This window comes from Rissa tridactyla, chromosome 1 (assembly GCF_028500815.1).
Source record: "Rissa tridactyla isolate bRisTri1 chromosome 1, bRisTri1.patW.cur.20221130, whole genome shotgun sequence".
Classification (NCBI taxonomy): Eukaryota; Metazoa; Chordata; class Aves; order Charadriiformes; family Laridae; genus Rissa; species Rissa tridactyla.
In genome coordinates this window covers 14,337,755-14,364,540 of record NC_071466.1, presented here as the reverse complement: position 1 = coordinate 14,364,540, position 26,786 = coordinate 14,337,755, and the positions used below count along the sequence as shown (strand labels likewise).

Genomic DNA, 26,786 nt, shown 5'->3' with positions numbered 1-26,786 from the left:
GAATTGTTGACTCTTGAGACAGGTCTTTGGAAAGCTTGTTTTTAAGGAAAACTCTTTGTGGATGTTTTTTGTATCTTTTAAAATTTTATTTCTTAAGCTGCTAACAGCTTTCTTTTTTTTTCACTATTTTTTTTTTACTTTTGTACTGCAAAAAAGGAAATGTCAAATATATTCCTAGAGAGTGTTGCCTACTTTCTGACCAGTTGTTGCCCGCTTCTCACCCCATGAAAAACATGGGCTGTTGGTTATTTTATGACATGCGTAAAATTCTGTCTTGCCCAATTTCAGACACAAATACAACCCCTTAATACTGACTTAATCTTTCTACAAGAGCCTCTCCCACGTTACATGCTCTGATGTTAAGGTGAATCCTGGAATTGCCATTTTGACATCCTCCCTGTTCTCCTTATTCATGTTTGGGAATGCATTCTCTAATCTGGAAAGCATCTTTGCACTCAGCAATTATACACATTGGGTGTAAAATCACTGATAACCTGAAGCAGGCATCAGTGTTCCTTGTTTTCCACGTTAGTAAAGCTGGAAAACCTCTTTGTTTTTGGAAAGCAATCAGATATCAGGCTGGGTCTGTGAGCCGTGAGAGCTACTTGCCCAGGATTTCCAAGTGTTCCTCCTCCTCCCTCCTCACTTTGCGCTGCGTGAAGTTGCCGTTTGTGTACTCCCTGTAAACCACCTTCTTGTATTTTGAACCGATCAGATCTTCCGCTTGGCTGAGGAAAACATGCCCATAGCTGCAAAATAAAAAGGTAAAAATTATAGGCTCTAAATCTTACATATCTAAAGCCTGGTAACTGTTGTGTTATTCATAATAGATGTGATAAGAATATGTGGCTTGGGCCAATGTGCTGATTAATGCGAAGCCCTGGGTGCTGCAAAAGATTTTAAAAGGCAAATAATAACAGTGATAATCCTCACGAAACGCACACCCTCTTCAAACAGGTAGATCTGAGGATATGGTTCACTCATCACAAACTTTTGGGAACACAAATTGTTCACCAGAGCTGTCAGAGCAGAGATGAAGTTCAAGCGAAGGGTGGGTTTGGCCACTCTCTCCAGCTGCATTCTCTGCTCCAATAAAAGATACTGCCTGTCCCTGTAAACCTGCATCCTCTTATCAGGGTGGCTGCCTTTGTGTCTTGGCCACAGGAAGATGATAACCAAAGCCTAACCTTGCAAAAGCAAATGCCATTGTCTGAGATAAATGGGGCCTGCTTTAGCCCCCCCTCCTTCTGCTGTGTGCTGCACAGGGCTGGATGCTTTCCCAGCGCAAAGATAAAGTGAGAAATGTATTTTCCCTTCTGCGCCTGGCAGAGGATGCTTTTCTGTGCCCTCCAGGTTCCCGCAGTCACCCACAGATAGTTGTCCCTGCTCCTGTGGGATCCCAGAGGGCTGACTCCCCGGCAGAGGACACTCGCCACCAGCTGTGGAGGAGAGCCTTCACCCTCTTCCTAGAGCAGCTCTGTCTCCTGGCAGCTCATCTCCAAGGTGCCCCTGGCGGAGGAGTTGCACAGTTGGCTCACAACATAGTAAATAAAAGGAAAAAATGCCCCAGGAGTACTGCTTACCATAGTAATACACTGTGTGTGCAACAGCAGCATTTGACAATGCTGGAGTTAATACTTTTTTAAATACACTTCATCACCCGTGACTTTTCAGGTATATTTTCTACCGACTACGCTGTTCTCTTCCTCTTTACAGGGTGCAGTTTCTCAGACACTTTTCTAAGGTTTGTTTTTGAAATATGTTCCTTGTTTCCTTTTTGTTTTCAACAAAGTGGTCTCAGAGGCCTCCCTATGCAATACGAATTGGAACGCCTATCTTCTGCACACACTTTTGATTCCTTAGCACAGTGCAGTGTCAACGTGATTCACTTGTGGCTGTTACTGCTTCTAACTTTTTCAGGGAAGCCAGAGGCTACTGCGCTGCAGGGAAGCAGGCTCAGAACCTCCCTACTGCATCTGCACTCCTTGTAGGGGCTCATGTCTCGGACACATACCTGGGTTTCTTCTCTGTAAAAACCAGAGCAGTGGGATGGGGAAACTGGGGACAATGAGGAAGGGAGGTTGGGGGGCACCATTGTGGAGGTGAGCCAGGGCTGGAACACACACACGGATTTAGGGATTTGGAAGCTTTCTTGGGTTCAGCAGCATTACAAGACACTCCCAGATGAAAACATTTGAAAATGCTGCCCATGAAGTAGTCTAGTCTGAGAGGCTGTCACTTTTTAAATAGGTTTTCTCTTGTTTTGTTGAGCAAAGAGTGCCTCCTAAAAAGTATGAGGCTGGCTTCATGCAACGATGCTTCAAAGTTCCTCCTCCACTATGAGCACACCCCACGGCCACAAGATTTTTTTGCTTTGAGTACCTTTCCTCATTGCTGCTGATGTTGTAAATCTTAGGTGCCGAGCTCTTATTTGAGGCATAGTCCCACTCCACCTCCTCCGCAGCGATGTAGTAGAGCCTCATGGCTCCGTGCTGCTGCTGGCCTCGGGTGCTATTACGGCAGCTGCTGACCTCGTAGAGATGTTTCATCCCACCGACAAAGTGATCAAAAGTCCTGCAAACCACTTTGAATGTGCCTGGAAAGGAAAGTGCATGAGATGTAGACAATTTAAAAAACCTCAAAAAGCAGCTTGTCAAATTAGGTCCTGTGCCTTGTACAGCTCTGGTTTGTCCTGAAACAAACCAAATCCATGATGCTGTATGGAAAGCCAAGTGAGGGGATGCCTGTGTCACTCAGAGCCCACTGGCTTTGAAAAATTAAGGGGACTGAAGGAGAAACTAGTTGATAAAACGTATATACACCAGTCATCTCCATTAGTCACCATATGCTCTATGGTCCCAAGACATAAGAGGAACAGGTTTCAGGCTGACATTCACACGTAAGAGTAAATATGCACATAGGACACTGCAGGGTTGTGACCTGTAACTCCTACATTGCAACAGGTTCTTCAGCTAAAAGCTGAGCGTGAATGCAGACACAAATGGAGATCTGTAAGTCAGCAAGTAACTTTTTGCTCCATCGGAAAGACTAGGCTGCTCCATCTTCACTCAAAAATCTCCATAAATTACTTCTAACTATTTGAATTAGATTAGTTTAGCCAAGGGAGCTCTGAAAAGCAATTGATTAGATGTCTGGCAGTAGGAGCAAGCTTGCCAATAAGCCTGAATTCGCCAGTGCTGCCCATACTGTAGATGTGCCCATGGGGAGCACAAGAAGACGCAGGAGGGGTGTGCATTGCAAACACCAATAAAGGCGCAGAGAAACAGGGTGTGTGTTTCAGAGATGCTGTTTCCTTGTCCCTGAGCACAGAGCTGCTGTGCCAGCCTTGGGTGCATGAGACTCTCCACTGAGCCCCTGCAGTTGCCCAGTGTAATTAGGCTAATGGAGGCCTCTTAGAGACTTTGCAACACAGATATAGACCCATTATACAAGAATTCCTCTAACAAAAGGAAACATGCTGCTTATAACCATTTGTTTATGTGCATCTATATGGTATAAAAATGACTGAGTTAAAGCTGCAACTGTGAGACCCTTTGGTCTTCCTCCATGAAAGGCCAAAATGCCATGGACCAGCTTTTCTGCAGCTCTGATGGTCAAAGGCTGCAGTGACAGTGGGAGCATCTTTCAACTTGTCCATGGGCAGATTTTAACATTTGTGCTCTCCTTCCCATTTACACAAGCAGAAGCTGACCACAGTGTAGTCCTGCGTAGCTCTACCAGCTACCACTCCTCTGAAGGAGGAAAGCACTTTCATAGCTGCCTTGTATGGGAGTCAGTGATGGAACCAAAATTGGAAGCATAGCTCTGTCCAGACTGGATCTCAGTCCATTCCTTCTGCTTCTAGGGCAAAAGTATTGAAAAAGGTAAAATAAAATGCAGTTAACAAAGTCACGGGCATTGGTGATTGTAAAGTTCTGATAATTCATTCAGTTTTCCTTATTGACAGTAGAAGGTTGGCTGGCAAAAATTAATAATCTTGTAGAACATATTGTTTAGTTTGAGTCCTGCAGTGCAGTTTCATGACAATTGATGGAAATGTATGGGATATGCATAAGAAAAGAGTTTGCTGTCTTAAAGACACCAGCACCAGAGGTCTAACACAAGGGCAACAGATATTTCTATCAGGTGCTCTGGCCAAGGATGGTCCTTGGCGTAGCCTTGCACAACTCTGATGACTCCATTGATTTAAATAGGGTTGCACCAATGTAAAGAAAAGTAACATTGCACTCTTCAGAATGAAGCTTATCTGCTATCTTCAACAAACAATTAATTCCCTCTGAGTTTGAGGAATGTATCACTGAATTATACATGAGAACCTTTTATGTATATGCTTCTAAAGAAAGTCCTAGAGACTAAATGTTACTGAAGTCCTAAAATGCCTTAAATGATGCTGACTATCTGCATAGCAATGAATATTGTCTTCGCTTAAAAAAAGCCTGTTTTGAGAGTTATGGAAATTCTGCGAGCATCCCGTTAGCCATCTGTCTGCCTGCTGCTTTGCCTATCCGAGGTCATCAAAGCCCCTGCTCTTCGGTGCACACATATATTTGATTTACAGCACCTTGCCCGGAAAGTAGCCCAGCCTGAATAACCAGCTCCACCAGGTCCCTGTGGTCCCCACACTTTCAGGCTCCCTTGTGCAGAGCAGAGCATCTCACCGACTCTTATTTTGGCTGCCTCATTTCTGCAGGTGCCACACCATCACGATAAGCTCAGGAACGTACCCACACGGTCTGGCTGCATCAGCGCTGTCCCTGATAAATGAGGAAACAAGGCCAGCCCGTCCCTCGTTGTCCCCCTCAGGTCGATGGTGTTTCCTTGAAAATGAACCCCGTGCATGTCGTAGTGACTGCCCAGCCCGATGAGGTGCCAGGAGACCTTGTCGTCCTTGCACATGGCCAGGCCTGGCAGGTTACCAAACAAGTATCCGTTGACAGCTGGAAGAGAAGGAAAGTGCCTAACTGGCAGCAGGTCGGTGGAAACTCATCACAGAGCCCCCACCACCTTCCCAGCAAGAGACTCACCACTCAGCAAGTCACGGCATTAGTTAAAGGGGCATTTTGGGAAGCAAAGGTAGCAGCGAATGACACCAAGTTAATGCCTGAATGCTATTCCTGTAAACTCTGAGCTTCTACCTTTTTTTTTAGCCTTCAAAATCTTGTAATAGCCCTTTGTAGCATTTCTCCTCTGAGCTTTCCAAGGTGCCTCTTGGTACCTCCTTTCAGCCTGGAGAATGTACAACCAGATCATTAAGGCCATGGAGTAGGCCATAAAGAGTCCAAGTTATAAGTTCAGAGCCTTTTTATGTGATTTTGATGTTTGATTTCCACTTGTACTTCCAAAATGTATCTTTCTTTCACAAGTTCTTTCACAACTCCCTAATCCTCAAATGCTCTCTGTGGTGACTGGGTGAAAGATATTACGGCAGAACAGAACTTTAGTATGAGATACCACCTCATAATGGAAGAATAAAAGAGATGGGTCCAGAAAGCCCTGAGGTTCTCTAACAGTATATATTCTCAGTGCTCTTCAGAAAACGAAAGCAAAGAGTGGTTATGTGCTTTGCTCAAGTCTGCCATGTTCAGAATAACTTTGAGGACATCCATGCTGAAGTCAGACACTTACATCCAGAAGTGATGTTTTAAAATATCATTAGCCATTCCCCTAGTCTTTGTCTCTCCTCTTCCAGAGTTGGTCACTGCCCAAGTGGGAGCTGGCAGAAGAGAGCGGAAGGACCTTCATTGTCTGAGTCAGTGCCAAGGCCAGCAGTGAAATTTAAAATCACCAGTGAACATCAGCCTTTCCTGCAGCTGGTGTGTGACTCTGTCGTTATGGCTTTTTATAGACCCAAGTGTTGTATCTAAAAGCTGCACTCTGTTGCCTTTCTCCAGGTATAGTTGGTAGGTGGATGCATTCATTGCTAATGTGACCGGTGTTTAACGTGCACTCCAAGGGCATCAGGAGCTGGCCAGAAGCGGACTGACAGCCTTCCACCTCACCCTGCAGCGCACTGCAGTCAGCTGTGAATGATGATAAAATCTGCCAACTCATCTTCCTAATATGACTGAAGGAAAGGTATCATTAACAGATACTAGATATTTCATACCATGCATTTTGTTGGATTCCTTGAAATCTGCATCATTTTCGTCTACTTTTGAAGGGTCTCCAGTAAATGCTTCGATATTTTTGTGCAGATACCAGCTGTCATTCTCATCGAAGATTGAAAAGAGGAGGTAAAATTCTCTGTCTATTCCTTTCTGTAGCCAAGAAGGAAGCCAGGACATTAAAAAAAAAAAAAGTCTGTGCAGAGTTACCCAAGCAAAAATGTTTACTCTTTTTTTAACAAAGCTTTCTTTCCCCTCCAGATTGCAGCCACCTTCTCACTATGTCCTTGTAGAGAGAGGGATTGTCACTCTACCATCAGACAGAAGGATAAATAAAGTGTCTGTTACTTTCTTAGAGTGGAAAGATGCATTCATTGCTAATAAATGCATGGAAAAGATGGAAAACCTAGGGACGAGCCAGAATAGTGGGTAATGACAGTTTCATCTTCCTAACCATCCCTTTAGGTCAGCTTTTACCCTGAGGAACGATATTTGTTTAATCTCTTAAAACTGATCTGGAAAATGGGCAAACTGGCCCATATAGGAACCCCCCCAGTGCCCCACCCTGATGTTAGGGACAGGCATGTGTCCACGTTGAGCACCTGCGTCCCGTCGTGATTCAGCGTGTTCTTCCGACAGACCAGCAAAGGCCCCACGAGGCCGGAGTTGGTGTCCTTGACAGCATCAGTGGCTGAGTAGTACAGATAGGTCAGGCATGGGGGGTCACTCTCTGTTGGGCCTCCATTTTCAGGCACCCTCCATTTGTATGTGAAGGTTTCACCCGGCTTAACATGGGCTCCTGGCTTCAGATAGCCTGCAGAGGGAAAATTGAGAAGCATCAAGCTTATGGGAAGGGTTTGTTTTCCTGAAGCTTTAGCTGGGAATCAGACACAGCTGCTGATTTCTGTGGACAAGCCTCCCTGCCTTGTAGCTACAGGTCAAGCACCTCCCATAGTCTGGGCACTTTTGCCATGGGGACATCTCACCAGAGTCCTATGCCATGGGAACATCTCACCAGAGTCCTCTACCATGGGGACAACCAAGCTCATTCCCTGCAGAACAAGCTTAGCTGCTTCACCCGGACACCTTCCGACGCTATCTGGATTAACTGGATTCAGTCAGACAAGACATGTAGAGCTCATCCTTGTGCTGAAATGGCTTCCTCTAATGTTCGTAGCTTACCTGCCCTATCATGAGATTCATCTGTGGCACAAACAGAGACTCCGGCTTTTCATTAAGCACCAACGAAGCAATTACCTCAGCGAGCGGAGCTGCAGCTGTGGCTGTTTAGAAATTCAAAAGATATCTGATCCTGGTAATTGTTTCTTTTTGATTTTGTAGCAACGGACAGGAACCTCTGTCAGAGTCTCCAGAGGGTGGTTGCTATTACTGTTTTTAGAACCCACTTTTACAGGATTTGGGCCATTGTCTGCGGCTGTGCACAGGGCGGAGGTAGCACCACTCATGTAATTTGGCCACTGTAAAGGAGTGTTGGTAACCACTCAGAGAGGACTTGAAAGTTGGCAAAAGGGGTCATCCCAGCACCCTTTATAGAAAAAAAGTGCTAAGTAACCTTTTTGGTCTTTTCTACAAGGAAGACCAAACCAGAAATTTTCTTTAATGCTTAAGCACTCACTGACTGGATTTTCCCAGCACAGACAGATGTGTCTGGCAGCAGCAGACTGCACCAACCTAATTCTCATCTTTAACACTCCAAGAGAATCCTCTTGGAAACTTAGACATGAGTAAAATATCAGTATTACATTTAAACACACACTATTTGCTGCAAACTGCAATACAAAGTAGAGTACTCCTGCCGCTCTATCTGATGCTACTGGATTCATCCTGCGACAGTGCTCAATAAGAAGAACGTTGATTTGGGGGTAAAAACTCTCTGAGAATGGAGAACTATCAACATAGAAGAGTATTTCCTGAGAGCACAATTGAAAAAAGATGCCTACAGACATCTGTAGGTACATTTATGTACAGTATTTTCTCATGAATAAGCTGCACTCAGACAATACACAACCTTTGAAAAATCATTTACCTTCACTGTAAACCTACAGCACCTGTAGGGGCTGTACGTGTATACACTTGTTGATAGAGATGATGGAAATCCAAAACCCAAAGGCTACAGGGAGAGGAAAAGGGGCAGAAAGATTGTTAGGAAGAGATGAATCTGGAGTCAGGTTCCTCTCCAAAGCCGCAGAGGTGTGGAGCACACACTGCTGCTGAATTGTAGGATTTGGTTTGGGTTTGCTCCCCACCAAAGGGTGCAATGCTGATGGATGCTATTACTGGGGAGCGTTAAGTGAAAGCTCAACAGGACTGTGAGCGGAGAGAAGATGCTTTTCCATCAGGGGACTACATCTGATAGGGGTGGCATCAGGATGTATGCAGGTGGCTTCAAGGCTGAACTCAAGCCAGTTGTTTTAGGTTACAGTAGGGCCTGCTGGCAAATTTGGTGTGTTGCAAGGTCAGCAATTAGGGACATCAGAATTTAATAAAGCCTCTAGATGAGTCTATGATTCTATCTTGACCTAATTCTCTTAGTACAGTTCTCAAAACAGGGATTATGTCCCATGAGTTTCCTCCTCATATGTTGTAGTGGAAACAAAGCAGTTTAGACAACAAGAAACCTACATTTATTTTCAATGCTACAAATGCAGCAAAAACTTTTTCAGAGACCACAATATTATCTCTGTAGACGCTACAGATAGGATTCAGCTCACCTTACAAAAACTTAGTCCCTAAACCAAACTCTAGGCTTCTCTATAGTCAACAGAGACAGAAAGACATCTCCGGAGGGTGACCTACTCTCTCCTAAAATGGGTGTTCAAAGTAAAAGGGACTCTTCTTACCCCCTGAAGGAGTTGTTTCCTGTCACTGACTGAAAAAGGTGCCCATCAATTAAATATGACATTTAACATTTAATGGTTAAGCTTAGGTGATAAAGATCCTGTCCTTGCACAAAATGAGAGGAAGACTTTGGTAAATGCTCCATTTCAGCATTTACATATGTATGAGGATTAATAAGGATTATCACTGCTCCACATTTTGGGTCAATCAGATAAAAGATGCCTCCGACGCTAACAATCCTGACAGTGAAGCAAGGGCAATGCCCGACCTGGATTAGAGAATCACGAGTGAATCAACCCAGACCATGTGGACAGCTATGTCTGAAGACTCATCAGAGGCGTTGTGCCAGATCCTAAGCTTTATAATTCTGGAGCATATCCAGAGGAGATCCACTGACTGCAGTTGAACAATATTAGATTACAACTAATATAAATTGGATTGGACTTGTGCCTTTTGCTCAACATGGATCTCAGCTACTTTTAAACACCTTTTCTGGCACATCTCCAAGGGGAAGAACCAGCACATTGGCAGACTGGGGAGACCGGCAGACTGTGACATGCAGGGTAGATACAAACTAAGCAAATCATCCCTTCTGTGCCTTCACATCCACAAAAAGGGCAAACCTGCAGAGCAACAGAAGATCTTTAGACTCAGGTGTTTTGGATGTGATGATACAGTGGTCAAAACTTACCATCTAAGTAGGGAGCACCTTCCGACAGCTTGCTGAAGCTTACGCCGTGGGCCATAATGCTATAGCTCCTTCTGGCTTTGTTGGCAAACGTAACTAGCACTGTGTCTCCCACTTCAGCTTTTATAACGGGGCCTTAAAAAAGAGAGTGAGGGAAGGTATTAGAAGAACTACCCTCCGGATCCAAGGGATCCAAGAATTCCCCTCCGGATCCAAGTGGATCTGCATTCAAACCCAGTATAATGACAGGAGGGGAAAATATTCATTCTACCAAGTATTCCCAGGTGCTTCATATCCTCTGACCGAATCTTCTTCTTACTGAACGTTGCATCAGTATATTCCACATAGAGAACTTTCCAGTATTGCCCTCCTATTCTGTCAGTCCCTTGTGTGAAATATATTGCAGATTCACTGTGGAATTAACAAATTGGACTGGTTAAATAACTGGAGGTTCAGACAGAACCCTTCATTTTGGGTAAAGTTATTACTCCAGACACAGGAGAAATGACCCCCCAAGTTACTACTTTGCATACACTTTCCTAGGAGACAGAGAGACATATTAGTGGTCTGAACTACAGTTATAAATTAGTTAACAAATGGCCATTCATTGTGCTTTAGACTTTCATGTGTTTAACCCCAATTTACTTAGACAGACATCTACGTCAACTTACCTCTAACTACCTTAGGCAAGGCCTGTGCCGATACCTGCGCACAATGTGTTTCTAATTCTCGTTAACTTTCCCGGGAGGTACTGTAATACAATTCATCTTCATCAGTAATAACAGGGGGAAAAAAATCTACCATTATGGCCCCTCTGAGATACACGGATTATAAGTGTGAAAGCTGCCTGCGGAGTCTCGACGTAGGGTCATTAACTCTGCTGAACTTTGCATACCTGACCAGGCCTCACTTTCTCCATGGACTTAATGAAGCAAGATAAGTGCTTCCAGACAGCAGCTCCGAGCATCGCAGTTACGAATCAAGCTTCCCAACAAGGTTGTTGAAATCCATTCCTCCCTGCCCCTTTCAATTAAAATTAATTACAGTGCAGGACCTAGCCCTGGTGAATCACTGGGGAAGTCTCACCCAGACTCCTGAAATTAAAGCACAACAGGAGAGGACAAGAAAGCTTACCTGCCAGTGGCGTTTAAACCCTGCCCAGTGAATTTATCATAACCGTCAGGTCCATAATTCCAGAGCACTTCTTCAGCAGCGATATAGTATCTTCTCTTGTGACTGAGAGGTGAAGGCCGAGACAGGTTTTTTTGGCAGATCTGAACATCATACAGTGCCTCCATGCCACCTGGGAGAAGAAAGAGTCTGGAGACAGTCCTTGGCCAGCTGCAGAGTCAGCAATCTCATGGTTACAAATGCACATTCAAAACTCTCTAGGAGCTACGTGGATTGGAAACAATTACTAGGGTAAGTTTCTATTTTTGAAGACTTCCTCTGCCTACACGGGGCCAGATGCTAGCAGCCTTCTTTTGCAAGGTGGTACTTTATGCCACAGGTGAAATCCACTGACATCAATGGCACTCTTTAGTGAGCTTACTTACTCAATTCCTTAAACTGTGTAAGGATGGTATAATGATTTTGGGGGCCAGAGTGCCTCCTGAAGTGTGCAAAATGGCATCATCTCCTCCTCACTTTCATTGAAACAGAGGCCGATTACCACACTGAAGATATTTGTTGCTTACCAGAATCAAGTCTGTTTTGCCTGATGCAAGTTCCCACTGAAATCAATGTGCAAGTTCTTAAAAGTAAAAATTCTCCCAACTCATCTCTGATATGATAATTACACATTGCCTGCTGTCATGACACCTAGTTTATGACACGTGCTTTCGGGCTCTTGCATCACACAAATATCACAACATCACCATCAAATTCCCTCACATAAAGGTTTCTGAAAGCACTGCCAATTTTTGTCTGATTACTGTAAAGGGAAAAGCTATGAAGTGTTCAGCTGGCATGATTTTTCTTTATGTGTAAGTCCTTATCTACCACAAAAAGTGATGATGAAGGCTCTTCTCATTGCTCATCAAAATCTCCAGTCTACATAGGAAGTGTGGTGTCAGCACTGGGTCTAGCAAGCCTTCCTCATATGAATTACATAGCTAATACATTTGTACTAGCTGAAGATTTGGCCCAACACGTATAATTTCTACTGGTGACTAAACTCACATTCATGACGTTTATCTGGTGAAACAGTTCCAAGGAGTTCAGTTAGTCACAAAAAATTGTCAAATCCTGCTTCCCCTGGAAACATCTCTCAGTTTTCTTTTCCAAGCATAATAGAGGCTGGAACTTCTGAATGGATCGGGGAGATCTATAGCAGCATACCTCGTAAGTGCTCATTAACCTGGCACGTTATCAGCCACCTCCCGGGGTTCCCAGGAGTCATCTCCGCTGTGATGAATGTTGCTGGGAACAGACCAACGACATCTGCCCTCTGGTCTCTGTTAGTGAACGTGTGGCCGTAGAAATACGCAGCGTGGATATCTATCTCGCTTCCCATGCCAAACAAGTGCCAGGATATGGAAGTTTCAGCACACATCTCCAAGCCGGGGAGATTGCCATAAATATAACCATTAATAGCTAAAAACAAAAGTATGAGACTTTATGAGAGGTGAAAGACAAGTGCCAAGTGCCTCTGACCCTATTTCTAAGGATGATCCTTTCCTGGTCCAGAAAAGAAACTGTCTGAACGTCCACAGTGAATAAGGCCCTCACAGGCTCCTTGATGAAGAGTAACATTTTGAATGTAGAGTTCACAGCTCTGGATGATCAAATGGTCCAAATATTCTGGTCGAGTCTGTGAAAAATTTCCTGGGTGATATCAAGATGTTGCGAAGGCCAAGTCATTACCAAAAAGGCCTGATAATGAAGTTAACTTGTTCTGCAGCTATTTAGCATGTCTGAAATCTATTTCCTCTTATTCTGAGTCATAAATATACCATTATATGCCAGGCTTAAGCAATTTAGATTTGAAAATTATGATACCGGTTAAATCAGTCTAGTCAGCTCGCTCTTCCTCAGCTTCCACACCTGACAATGTATCAGGACACTAGGAGAATGAGACTCCTATTTTGCAAAATATTTTAGCTCCTAGGCTCCATGGAACAACCCAAATACAGAGAAATATCTGGATTTAACTTCTTACACCAGATCTCCAAATGGCACAAAGTACTATTGGCCAGTGGGTCTCTGAAGGGCAAGAGTGGTTGTACCAGCCGGCCCACCATCCACAAGGGCCTTTGAGAAATGCTGGCCTGTTCCAATCCACACATCTCAAAGTGCTCTGCAGCCTCCTTTTATTTTTTCACAGCTGGTCAAACAGTCACCAAATGGCTTAAATCTGTTGCCTAAGATAAAATGCTAAACAAGTGGCAGAGCTGGGCACGAAAGCTAAATCTCCTTTCTGCAAACCAGTGTGTTGTGCTGTATTTGGGGAGAGGCTTTTTATCAACACGGTACTTCAACATCCCGACCCATTCCTTGCTGACACAGATAAACGAGAGGCATCCCAAGGGACAGAAAGTCCTACTGAAACAAAAAGAGCCTGGTCACTGCTGCAAGTCACCATTTGCTCAAGAGTCCTGCTCACCATGCATTCGGTTGCTGGTCTGGAAACCTTCATCCTCTTTGTCAACTGTGGCTGGTTCTAAGCAGAAGGTGTTTATATTCTCATCGAGGTACCAGCTGAAGTTTTCATCTACAATGCTAAACATCAGGGCAAAAGCGTTAGCAGCACCAGTCCCTTCTATTGAGGTCTCATCTGCAGTTCCTAAATTGCAAACGAAAAGGAGAGTGATAAAAAAAGCCTTGGCGGGGATTGAATTTAAAAGTGACAATAACTTTGCAGCACTAAAGAAAATGCGGTGCTTTGCCTATGATCTGTGGGGCAGAATGAACCTCATCTAATTTTGCTCTTCTAAGACATCTTGACCCCCCTCCAGCAGCCTTTGAGCCAACAAGTGCCTCCAGAAGGCAGTGCATCTCGTCCAAGTCAAGCTGATATTTCAGGATCTCTTTGATTTGACATAAGCACAAGTACCTGCCAATATATGTGGTCCCATTTTCCCCATCTTTGGCCCACTGCACCCAACCCTGCCCTTTAGTCAGTGTAAGCATCCGTGTGGCTACACAGTGAGCCAGGTCATGGGCCTGATCCAGTCAGAAACCAGTGACTTTCTTTTGACCAAGGATTAAGGAGAAGAAAATGGTAGCCTGCATGTCTGTTGCATTGAAGCGACTAGTGAAAACCATACCATACCAGAATGGCTGTCCAAATGTGGCTCGCTTTCTGCGGACTAACAAGGAAACCACGACAATTATCTAGGACTAGATACTTAAATTTAAAAAGGCTGAAGCAGGATGAATATAATCTCTTCAGGCTAAGTTTCAGTATCATTATCTGAGTGACCATTTGGGGGACAACCTGAGACTATAGGATTGGCGATACTGAGTAGTCTTTTATTAACCATTGGCAGGTTTAGACTTCATCTAATCATCCAGTCTGCCTCTGAACCCATGAAAACCTTTGCTTCCCCTGTCTCCTATGGGAGGGAGCCCCAGAGCCTTGCTGTCAGTCCTGTAAGGAGCCACCCACCACCGTTGGATGGAGGACTACAGCAGTAGCATTGTGCAGACATCCACGTTGATGAATTCAAGACCAAACATGCAGACAATGTGGTCTTTAAGGCTAGGATTGTCTTGAATGTGCTATCCCCTAACTTCAGGTATGATTGCATACTTATCGGCTCAGTTTCACATATTCAGGCAGTTCTGTAGATTTCAAAGGCTCTTTGGGAGAATAAAAGTCTGAGACATTTTAATTGTGCAAGTTAAGCTGGAGATCAGGCTTATCCTTTCCATGTTGAAGCCTTTCTCTTCTTCACATATAAAACCTGCTCCATTTATGTGTTCTGTACATAAAATCAGGGCTGGTTTTGTACTGTTGGAGGTACTGGGAAGAGGTGGGTGAGTTACACATGCCCAGGTGGACAGGGGGTGACGGATCAGCTAATAGAGGAGAGAGGGCTGGTACATGGTCCCTGATGGCTCCAGCACAATATTAGAAGGCTATAAAGTACACGGGACAGGGTGTCACCTCCACTGTTCAGTGCACATCCCCGTATGGTTGAGTTATACAATTTACGAGCAAAAATAAATATATAATCCACATGGGTAAAAAAAGACAGAGAACATTGGGGTTTCGAATATGTAAATACCAATGTCGAAGTCACCCGCACAGCCCTAATTTCATTTCCTGGGCAATGAGTCCTTTGCTTGTCCTGAAACGATCCCAGTTTGGGAACATGTATTTTTGGTCTCGGCCATGACCGGCTGGCCACAGAGCATGCTGCAATCCCTCCACCAGCCGAGGCAAATCTCTCGTGAAGCCAAAGGGGAGCAGGAAGGGGGTTGTCCCAGAGCTACAATACCTACCCTGGGATGCTCCTGGAATGGCCCATCTATTCCTTGCCCCTTTTTATGGGCTATGTAGGGATAGACTCTAGACCATCATGTTTATACCTGTAAGCAAAAATGACTGTTAAGATGCCAAGCTTGGCAGAGGGGCTTGCTTTGTCGGTGTTTCTAGCTCAGTACCTTTTTTACAAACCAGCAGTGGCCCAATTAAACCAGATGCAATATCTCTTGGTGTGTCAATGTGAGAATGGTAAATCCAAGTCAAGCAGTTTGAGTCTGCCAAAGTTGGGGAATAATCTTTCCTTACTGGCCATGTGTATGTGTAATTTCCACCGGGAACAACAAAGTCGTCCTCTTTGCTTTTACCGCCGGTTCCATCAGGGTAAAGTGCTCCTAATGCATTAAAAGGAAAAAGGAAGTTTTTAGCCCCCCCCTTAATTGTTTTCCTTAAGTAAATATGTATTTTCTTCTCATTTATCAGAGATTTAAAAAATAGTAACAGCACTCACAAACATAGAATCACTGAGAAATTCTGAAAAAAATTCAGAAGTTCTGGCAAAACAGTCAAAAAAATGGTGAGAGTTAAAATTCACCATTTTTCAGTAGATGAAGCTTTGAAGATGCATCAACAGGCTCAAATTTTTCCTTGGCTCTTTACTCTTGTCATCTACACATTTTGTCAGCTAACATTGTATATGTTCATACAGAAAACTGATGAGAGTAGTCAACGTAAACAAATCCATACAGCCCTCTAACCAAAATACACATGCACAGCTTTGGATTCTGAAAATTAAATCAAGCCTGTTATAGCCCATAGAGAGGAAAACATTTACTTACAAGAACTCTATCAATTCCAACAGGCTAGAAGTAGAAGGAAGGAGGGAAGATGCTTCGGTGACTTATAGTTCAGGACAATAATTCAGGAAAAAGACCCACCTAACCTGTTTCAGTGCTGGATTTATCCCAAGCGTCAAAGGTTTGTGGCGAAAACTTTTAAGAGACGAGGCTGTTCTTGTTTTTAGTCATCAGCTGCAATTACTGATGATTTTATGAGAGAGTGTTCTAAAGTCCTCTGATGTCAATGGCCAGAACAATAAATACTTGGACAAAGTTTTAGACATGATATTAGCTACTCCAGGGGAAAAGGAGAGGAAAAGAGAAAAGAGAAAGATCAAACCGGCTTTTACCTTCGGAGTCCTTGTCATAGAATACCCCATGTGGATGCACAGAGTATGGGCGGGAAGCAAAGTTCTTTAGATGGACAATAAAGACATCCTCTTCTTCTGCCTTCAGGACTGGCCCTAGGAACCCCAACCAGGCTGCTTTGGGGATTTCCTGGGAGTAAGTGTCATCTGTGAATTGCCTAAAAATAGCCTTTTTGTACACACGCCCTATGCGGTTGGCTCCTCTGGTCGCATACACACTTGCAAACCTAGTGTTGGGAAGGGAATATAATTTAGAGACAAAAAAAATCCTTTAAGAGTTGATAAATAACTGGTGCTTGCAGTGCAGATAAATAGTTCCCTGGGACATATCACATAACTAGTGGAATAAAGGCTGAGGAGTAAACCTGGACAGTGCTAGCAGTGTCCAAGCCCCTTTCTGTGTGGTAGCAGTCATCCTACTTCCAAGACTGGTTGCTACAAGTCTTCACTTGAGGACCAAGCACTCAGGCCTTTCTGTACAGTTTTAGCACCTTCTCCCTCTTTTGAAGGTTTGAAACCTCACATCTGAAAGCATGACTGTTAGAAGGAAAAGAAAACCAAATGAAGTTTTTTCTAAAGCCAATAAGAGTGATTGTAATCAACTAGTCTGACACCCCAGAAGAGTAGCATGAAATATTTTTTGCACGAAATGCATAGTTTCTACATTCCAGAGCCTATGTTTATAGCGACTTCAAGTGATGGAGAATCCACCATATGGTCAGTGGTTGACATATTATAGCTATTAAATATCTGCTCCTTGAATTGCATTTGTAGTCTAATACCACCTAGCTCCGTACTCCAACCACTGGTTCCCATCAAGCTCTCTCTCAGATCAAAGAGGCCACATACCATCAAGAGCTTCTTTTCTATGCAGGCACTTGCATAAGTTTTAATTAATTGACTAAATTGCCTCCTACCCTTCTTCTGGACAAACAAAGTACACTGACATGCTTTATGCCACAAATCTTTCCCAAAGCTCTTTTTCTGAAAGCCTTCCAATATTTCTCTATCTCTTTTGAAGTCTGAACACAAGAACTTCACAGAATACGCAAGTAATAGTCCAGCTAAAGCCAGAGGTGCTCCCAGTCAATATTTCTTACACAACTGGGAATTAGTTTTGCCCTAATAACTATAACATCATACTGGAATACCACATTCAGCACGTCTTGTTATGATATTAAAGTTTTTATTTCTCTCCAGGTTACAGCTGACAAGTGCGATACACATTCCTCATCCCTAGATATCCCACATGGTGTAGAAATGACCCTCCTTTGCCACACAACCAGCAGTGGACTGTATGACCCATTTCACCATAGTTGACTGCTTCAGGAGTTTTTGCATCCCCCTGAAGAGTGTTTGAACTTTCATGCTTCCTAACAAACTCATAAAAAAGCTGAGCTAAGTTTTCCAGAAGCATCACTGGCAGAAATACAGGAACTCCATATTTATAATGAGGTTTTGTGACTGGCCAGTCCACCTGCGAACCCATTTTGTTTCGGTGCCATTGTGCAGTGCCAGCAACCTCTGTGTTGGACGTCACATGAGTTGAAAGGTATGATTTGCTATGATTTCTTCACCATAAGATCCACTGCTCCCCCTTTTCAAGCCATATCTGCGTGACACCGCAATTCACAACATCTCCCATCTGTGGCACCTCCGCAGCCACTGTCTAAACCAGATCCCTGAAGTGATCTGGATATAAAAACCTCCAAAAAGAATGCTTTTTCATTTGAAAAATGTGCTTTATAACAAACCAGGAGCTATTTTGGCACAAATGGAAACATAGGCAATGATACTGCTGTGGCAGAAAGTGTTGGCTAGGATGGAGGAGAAGGGACAGAAGCTTCTCAGTCTGCTTCTTCACAGAACGACCTATGTCAGATAAATACAGCCCAAAAGCATGGTTAAGAAACGAGTTGTCAAGAAGTCTGGATTTTCAGTGAATTAGTGGGTCTGTGGTAACTGTCTCTGTGTGCACGGCAAGACCTGGCAAGTCATGCCACGTTCACCAAGGAGAAGATACCTTCCACTGCCTGGGGGGAAGAGCTGCTACAAGAGACCTTACCACAGAGCAGCAGGTGGTGTCGGTAGTAGTGCAGTGTAAATGCACATGCTTCCTTACCTCATGGCAATGTATTCATGTGGCTATGCCCTAATTTGAATTATAACTTGATTTTTCAAATGGTTTTTAAGACATTTTCTCCAGAAAAAATCAAATAGATTTTTTTTTTCAGAAGTACTTATTTTAAGCAGATTTTTTTCCACTGAATTTTTTCCCACTGAATTTTTTCCAGTTTCATTAGCCACCAAATATTTTAAATGAAGTGCTGCAGTGGCACTGTGCTTTCCCCAGGATGACAGTGCCCTTATGCCCCTGGCTTTGTGGCCAGAACACATCACACCCTCTCCCGTAACTTCACTCCCCTGGGATACACTATCTCTCCTGCAGGAGGAGAACTGTGCCCCAGATAAATGCACACTTTTTGACCAGGATTTGTCAAATGCTTCACATCAGTCTAACTCCTGTAAATGTGTAGAACAGGGATCCTAAAACCCAGTTAGGTCTGGAGGTTCAAGAAGTCACCCTGAGAAAACCCTCAGATTAAGGCACCAGAGACTGAGTGCCTAAAGCCATGCTGTGGCATCTCTGTTGGCTAGATCTGTGTCTGACTTCTACTTAAAGCCATCGAGGAGCCAGGAAAAAAAGTCTTTTTGTGCCAGTTTTCTGAAAGGATCCCTATTCAAATCATGCATTCAGAGCTGCAGAGACCACTGCCTGCGCAATGGGTATCATCTGCAGCTAGTCACAACGCAGGTGATGTCCTTCTACGCAGGGCATCAAGCAATGCAAGAGTCATGTATCCAGAAAGGGATCACAGCATGAAAGGAGCAACCTGGCCTCTTGGCACTGATTATTTATGGGGATTTTTAATCATTGTCTGAAAGAAAACAACCAATCAGCTCTGGGAGACAAATTCCTACTCAGCCTACAAGCCTACAACAGCCTTGCTGTTGTGTTACAGACTCAGGCTCTTTCATAGCCTTCTTTCCTTCTAGACCCACACTCTCCAAAGGGCAGAAGAGTTTTCTACCCAAAATGCCCTGATGTTCCTTGGAGTGCAGACACTTCAGCCTCACTCCTTCTACTGTCTGGGAGCTTTTCTACCTATACAGACTCATGTATTTTCAGCATGTCCTTTTGGTAACCATCAGCACCCAAGAAAAGAGCACACTGGTTGTTGTGAGTCCCACTCTAGGTGGCGTCCAGGTGTCTAGCTGTCCATTTCATTCAGGAGAATTTTTGTGTGCCCACCTCAGCCTTGCCAGTAGTTGGTAGCTCTGTGCCTCTTTACAAATGTTGCTGTGCTGCACATTACAGTGCTTAAAGTCCTTTGCAGAAAGACTGTCCACACTGGAGTCAATGGTATTGGCCATAAGAAGCTCGTAGAAAGGATGCAGGGGTGTGAGTGTCCTCTCCTCTTCACCCCCAGATGCCTGGATCACAGACACGTGGCCACACGCTGAGGCTGGTACCTCTCCACAGTGCCACAGTGCAGCCAGTGGATGTGTCAGAGGAGCTGGCACAGGCTCAGTGCCATGGCCCCTGCTGCCCCATCTGTGGGACACAGAGGTTTCACCCCATCCCTCTTCTGTCTTTCGTTGAGAGCATCTTCTCAGTGCTCCATGAAGTCTCTGCTGCCAGTGACATTCGTACCAGCACATCTCCCACCCCGTGGTTCCTCAATACCCATCTCCAGAGTCCCTTTGAGATTTTCTCAGCTTCAGGATAGTGTCCTGCTGACCTTTCATCTCCTGTCTTTGACAACAGTTCTCAAATGCCATTCCCTGTCTTCTCTCGATGATGTCTACTTCCTTGGGAAACACTTCACATTTTCAGTCACTGAGTTAAACATCCCCTTCTACTGCAACTCCTGTTTTATTCTTTCCCACACAATGACTTTCCAATATGTTATTGCATCAGTGGCTTCTCCCGTATGGTTAACCATGTCCAGCTCTTTGAATCTGCCTTTGCCTCTTTCTTCCAGTGGTCATAATATGCCTGTTTTACTGGGCACTCTCTGCCAAAATGTCTCCTATCTCTCATTCCTGTCTTGTCACAAGAAGACAAACCTTCTCCTTGCTACTGCATGCTCCCCTGCTTTCTTCAAACCACTTCATCCTCCTGCTGGCTTTGTGGTATCGCTGCCTGAACCTCTTCCATCCTTCTGGTCTTGTGTGGATGTAAGAGCTGCTCTTCTAAATCTTGGAGATCTCCCTCCAACTCAGTTGTCAGCCTGCAGTTCATGTGCAGAAAGCTGTGATGATCCGCCAGTCCCACTTCTTGTAGGGAATGGAAACTCTCTCTCTCCTGGACCCATGCAAACTTTCTAAATACTCTTGGAAATTCTTCAGCCTCACTAAGTTCTTCCTTCACCTATTCCAGTCGCAACACTCTTGAGGTTACATATAGAAGTAAGCAGGCTTGTGAATTAGGGCGTAAAAAGTCTTGTTCATACTAGGAAAACCTTGCAAATCCTTCCTTTATTGCTGTGTCTGATTTCAGTTTGCTAGTTGACCTTTCCCAGCAGTTCTTAAGCTCAAAGAAATGTTGGTGATGCACGAGTGGGACAGGGAGTTATTAATAGGGAATGAACTCTAATTCCTTAAAATTAGTATTAACATAATTACAGTCATCCATCCCTCTGCAAAGATGAGCACTACAACTCTTCCAAATGAGAGAAAGAGTAAAACAAGAGTGTCATGTAGACTCTACTTCAAATCAAGACTAGACATGCAGATAATCTGCCATCTGAGGGTAGGACCATGAGTTCGGGTAGGACCATGAGTTAAGTGTAATTTCTACACCTATTTCTTTTATCACACAGAACAAGTATTTTGACAAGATTTTTACTGTGTTTATGTTACCTTTGATCATAAGAAAGAGAGCTAAACCTAACAGAGGTCAGGTTTTTTAAAGTGGTGCTTACACGAGTACTGTGTTACAGTGCGAAGTAAGAAATGGAGAGTGAGCTACATGTTGTGCATGGCCAAAATGCTCCCCAGTAGACTGGAGCCAGATCCCTCGCTCATACAGTTTTGAAACCTGCTGAGCTTCTTTGCCACTGTAACCATCAATGAAAAACTAGCACTTCAAATAACCACCAGATGTGGAGTCCCAGCTTTTCTCCAGAGGTTAACATGCTCAATAGCCACTGTACACTCCTGACTGCAACTGTAGGTAGATGCAAACTTTCTTTTATTACTATTGTTCCACTACAATCCCATAGATTTTACACTGACAACCATTTTAACAACTATCTTTATGGGCTTGTTCCCCAAAATCTGTTGATGGTGAAACCTTCCTTATTTTCTACCCTTTTTCCATACTCTATGCCTCGGTTTATAATGGGTTTTTTTCCCCCACATTCCCCATTGTTCCTGTGGCTGGAGTAAGCCAGGACAGTGCCCACAGCTCCAGGATGCCCCTGGGTCATGTAACCTGTTCAAGGTAACCCTCTGCCAAACCATGGCTGCCGTGTTAAGGCCAGTGCAAGGTCTGTGCTAGAGGGATGTCCAGGAGAGGGGCACCAGTAGTGCCAACTCACATTTGTAGATGGTACCCTGACCACACAGCATCAAACAACAAGGTGAATTGTGTGTCCTCAAAAGGGAGACACATAGTGTCCTCAGAGGATGTTTTAGGCCTCTCATGACCCACACAGGCAACTGAAGAGGTCAGTCAAACCCATACAGTCTTAGACAAAGCTCTGAAGTGTGGCAATAATGGCTCCTCTCCTAGGATAAACTTCTGCTTCCTCTGAAGTCAATAACAAAATTCTTCTCAGGCTCCATTAGAGCCAGGATTTCACCTCAAATGCCCTTTTGATGTTGCCCCTTCCCACAATGAGCATCTCCACTGATGCAATTGGGTCATTTGGCCACATGATGACTCAGCCATTAGTTTAGCATCTGTGACGACAGTTTTGCTGTCATTTATCTGGGTGGGATCTCCTCATTGCACAAGTTGTGTTTGATGCTGTGGTAACAAAAAACACCCGTTAGTGTTAGTGGGTGCAAGACTTGGCCCAGATATATGTAGGACTGGTGGCCCAAAGAGAAGGGAAGAGCTATTACATCAGGCAAAACTTAATAACATCTACCACCAGAACAGCAAGATTTAAGTGTCCATCACATAAACCAGCACCAAATTAATTTAAAGGGATTATCAACCAAACTATAATCCTGAGGGCTGAGCCACAGCAGGGAGGGAAAGATGGGTGTATGTCAAGCCACAACACCTAGGTGTATTTTTCTTTTGAAAGGCCATTGCCTATGTGGCCGTTAAAGGGACCAGGCAATGCCTGAGCTCACCCTCCTACTGCAGCAATATTCATGCCCTAACCCACAAAATCTCCCTGGGATCTGCAGCACGTCCAGCAGCACTGACAGCACCTTGCACCCTGTGTGCCCAGTCCACCACGGTTTAATGATGTCAGCACTTTCACCAGTTATATCAGGTGGGAGGGGATGCTGAACACCTTCTCAGCTCACCTGTACTCAGTGGCCATAATTTGTGTCTGCAATTTCCAAAGTCCTGCGTGCTTCAGAAAATGTCAGCTTAATTTTTGAAGCGAGAACCAAGAGTGAAATGTCTTGGTTTCATTCATAACACTCCAAATTATGAGAATTAGTGGAACCGCTTGCGGCTTCCAGTAGACAAGACAAATGGCAGAAGTGAACAGCCTCGTTACTCTCTTTACATAAGAAACACTGATGCACAGCAAGATACTCGCACTGCTCAAGCGGCAGGCTGGCCCTTGAGCACTGCAGCAACACAAGGCGTAATAAAAATCAGCATCCAAGCAGAATAGTTATGCCAACACAGGGCTGCGTTTGGGTTAATCAGCTCTGAGGAGAGGCAGCCTTTTCAGCTCACACCCAGGGAGGTGCTGATGCAGCTCCAGGGCTCCTGGCCGGGGAAGCAGCTCACTCAGCACCAGCACAGCCGGAGCTGAGCCGGAGCTGAGCCGGAGCTGAGCCGTGCCTGCTGCCAGAACCAGCTCACCTGACTTCCAGACCCATGTCTTGGCTACCAAAGTCTCCTTTCTCCTCGTTACTGCTAAAAACTAAAGGCTGAGGAAGGTATTATTGACTTTGGCACAGCAACATTGAAAATCATCCCTTAAATCTCACTATCTGATCCAGCTAATGTAACACTTTCCATTACACGCTTGCTAATTCAGCATTTTTATTAAGTAGTGAAGAATAAGTGGTTTTGATCATATCTCTGTGGGCTAGCTGGAATCAAAGGGAGCATTCCTTTATGTGTATGCACCAACTCTTTTAAAGATAATCAGTTTGTCTGCAACTTCTTTATCTTCACTTCCCTATCAATAAAACTGGGATAGCGCCCCATTAGATGGGTGCTGTGAGGATGCATCACAAGGTGAGAAGTGCTTGGCTCAGCGAGCCCCAGCGTTCCTGCTTGCAGAACACAGCTGGCTCAAAACGCATTCCTGTCCCTACCTAGGAATTGATCTTTAAATTTTGTTGGCGGAACTATGTTTTTGACAATATCCAAAGGAACCGATTAATTAGCTGAAAAGCAAACCATTAGTTTACTGGTTTAAATTTACATATTTACATTTACATGTAAATTTACATTTAAATTTAGTTCCTATAGAACTAAATAGTCAAAATAGCTATTACTGGTTCACTATTTAGTCCACATGGTTATGCAGACACATTATTATTCCAGAATATAGCACTTTATTCTGGCTCAACTCAATAGTTTGGAAATAGAGTCAACTTATTACACGAATCGCTCTATTCTGCACGTAGAGAGGTCATCACAAACAGCTCCCCAGCTTTGAATGCATAGTATACCTTAAAATCCTCTGTGGTAAACCCTTTGGAATTAATATTCTGTAATTATTACATTACAGCGATGACTGAAGACAGAAGCTATCATTCCTCCCTGTCGTGCCATGTTAAAGGCATCACTTTTATGTCACAGACTTTAAAGTAAACGTGCCACTTGATGTTCAGGGAACACAAAGTGCAGACAGCCTTAAAAGTAAAATTTACAGAACAGATTCCAAATCTCTCTATGGCATTGGGGTGGATTTACAGGTGGTTGCCCTTCACTTAAAGCTGAACTATTTTTAGTGAGAGGTTTTCCAGTTTAGAGAGTGGAGGAAGTTATCCTCTGCTAAAAAGAATAGTGAAATTAGAAATTCAGGTGTTTAACACAACTGAAGAATAACCTTCCCAGCAAAGCTTGTTTTCATGGGCTGGGACAAACTATTACCCTGAATTCTAGCTATAAAGGTAACACCTAGTGTTATCTCCAGTTGTTAAGAGCGTAAGCATAAGTTTGTGTTGAAAAATGAAACTCTTTCTTGCCTCCTCCTTGTGGCAAAATAATTTCATTTATGAAATACAGCTGAGAGTGATTTCAAAATTATCAGCCACTAGAGAAAAGTCCAGAATTGCTTGGGATTTCCTGAAAAATTGGAAAGGACTTTTCCATTTCTGACTCTTCAGACACAACATCAAGCTCCCAGTATGCCTCCAGAGCTGGTATGGTCACCGGGACCTCCTCGCTCGCTCACAGCTCCCATCCCAACCCCAAGCCTAGACTCAGAGGAAGGACCTCCAAACTATCTCTAGAGTTTCAACAATACCAATGAAATCTTAAAAATATTCCCACACGTGTTTGAAGCCCACACTGTAGAGAGGCACCAAGGGTCTGTGCCATCCCCGTCTGATGTCCAGCAGACAACCACAGCAGTGTGGGCATGAGAATGGATGCCTGTTTCACTCTGTCCAAGACACAATTCATCACAGTGCTTACCTACATGCTCCAGTTTCATCACAGGTGGTCTCCGGGACTTCAGTGTGACCATTCACTGTTGTATGCTTAAGCACCTATCTAAATAGATTTCTCAAATGGAGCTCTCCACAGCTGCCTACATTGCAGGGTTACATGCACCATCTACTCATATCTCGTTTGTAGGTACTATACACATCGGAATTTTACGATGTCACACCGAGCCCCCACACAGGGAGAACTCACAAGCTTTTGCCAGTTAAAGAGACTTCTATGTCTTATCACAGAATCATAGGTTTGGAAGGGACCTCCTGAGATCATCTAGTCCAACCCCCCTGCCAGAGCAGGGTCACCCAGAGCAGGTTTCACAGGAACGCGTCCAGGTGGGTTTGGAATGTCTCCAGAGAAGGAGATTCCACCATCTCTCTGGGCAGCCTGTTCCAGTGCTCTGCCACCCTCAAAGTAAGGAAGAGATGTGCTGGATTATGGCAAAGTTGCAATTTGCCTTTGAACAAGTCCCAGAAATACCTGCATCTCCATGAAACATACATGGGGGATTCTGAGCCCACTATATGACATTTTTTTGACAAATATCAGATCCTTAATGTCACCTTCAAATACACACTGACTATCGCCTTGCTTAACAAACCACGATGGAAGAGAAGTCAACCAAAGTCCATTCTTGCCTTGAAGCTGAAATCCTGCCTATGACAACATCATCAGAAGAAAAACAAGAAAAAGGTCATCTTAAGACATTTACAGACACATTCACCACGTTAGTCGATTTTCTTTGGAGCTGTCGATACGTCTCCCATTTATCAGAGACCCCAGTTACTTACTTGTCCTCTAGCAGATTTTGTCCTGTGATCAGATTTTTCCCAGACGGTGCATAGTCCCAGTTCTCTTCCACAATCCCAAGGTAATAGGTTCTGGTCTTTGCTTCCACCGCCGCCAACAGCCAGAGGAACCCAAGAGCGTGAAGGCAGCCACCACGCTGCGTGGGAGGCATTTGTAGTTGTGCTTGCGAGGCTGGCAGCGGGCAGGCAGCGGCAGGATGCACCACAGAGAGCTCACCCCTCCCTCCCAGCTCTCAACAAGTTATAAATAAGGAATGGACAGAGCAAAGCTCCTCCTTTTCCGCAGGTAGGACTGGGATAGGTAGAGAGCCCGGCTATGCAGAGCAGGGCTAGGGAGGAGGTTGCTGCCATGGCAGGACCTCTGCCAATCCTTTGGTGAATACATAAATTGCTCATTTACCTGCCCAGGCTAGAGACAGTTGGTGTTTTCTGGAATTTTGGATGCTTTTTTGTCCTCTTTTTTTCCAGGCTAGGTGGTACGGCATATTGGAGCATCTTTTTGTTGGTCTTTTTGCCATCCCTATAAAACCTTTTATTCTTAGTTTTAATTTAACTCCTTTAGCATGTCTGAGATTCCTAAAACTAGCATCTTGCTGCCTGTGTCGGGTTTTTTCAGTGGCATAACACCAGTTTACAATCCAGCATTATTAAAGAGAGAGAGAATTCTCCAGTAGCTCTCCAATTTTAGGATTTTCTAACCCATTTATTAGGATGGCAAGTGATCTGAGTGCATTCAGTTTCAGAGTGCCCAAAATGAGGCCCCTTTTTACAAACATTTCTGGAAATTAG

At 44.1% G+C, this 26,786-nt stretch overlaps 1 protein-coding gene across 1 annotated transcript in view; it reads right to left on the bottom strand.

Annotated features, from left to right (window-relative positions):
- The window catches only part of HEPHL1 (hephaestin like 1), a 33,759-nt gene extending 7,538 nt beyond the window's left edge, over positions 1 to 26,221 (bottom strand). Inside the window, exons 1-13 of the mRNA XM_054212768.1 lie at positions 25,980 to 26,221; positions 16,290 to 16,534; positions 15,283 to 15,495; positions 13,277 to 13,456; positions 12,013 to 12,267; positions 10,807 to 10,975; positions 9,944 to 10,083; positions 9,676 to 9,807; positions 6,728 to 6,939; positions 6,128 to 6,278; positions 4,746 to 4,958; positions 2,383 to 2,596; positions 610 to 749 (exon numbers count right to left, since the gene is read on the bottom strand). Of these exons, the coding sequence (XP_054068743.1) occupies positions 610 to 749; positions 2,383 to 2,596; positions 4,746 to 4,958; positions 6,128 to 6,278; positions 6,728 to 6,939; positions 9,676 to 9,807; positions 9,944 to 10,083; positions 10,807 to 10,975; positions 12,013 to 12,267; positions 13,277 to 13,456; positions 15,283 to 15,495; positions 16,290 to 16,534; positions 25,980 to 26,149 (2,434 nt within the window). The 5' untranslated portion in view covers positions 26,150 to 26,221. The remainder of the gene's footprint in view (positions 1 to 609; positions 750 to 2,382; positions 2,597 to 4,745; positions 4,959 to 6,127; positions 6,279 to 6,727; positions 6,940 to 9,675; positions 9,808 to 9,943; positions 10,084 to 10,806; positions 10,976 to 12,012; positions 12,268 to 13,276; positions 13,457 to 15,282; positions 15,496 to 16,289; positions 16,535 to 25,979) is intronic.
- Between the last annotated feature and the right edge of the window lie 565 nt (positions 26,222 to 26,786).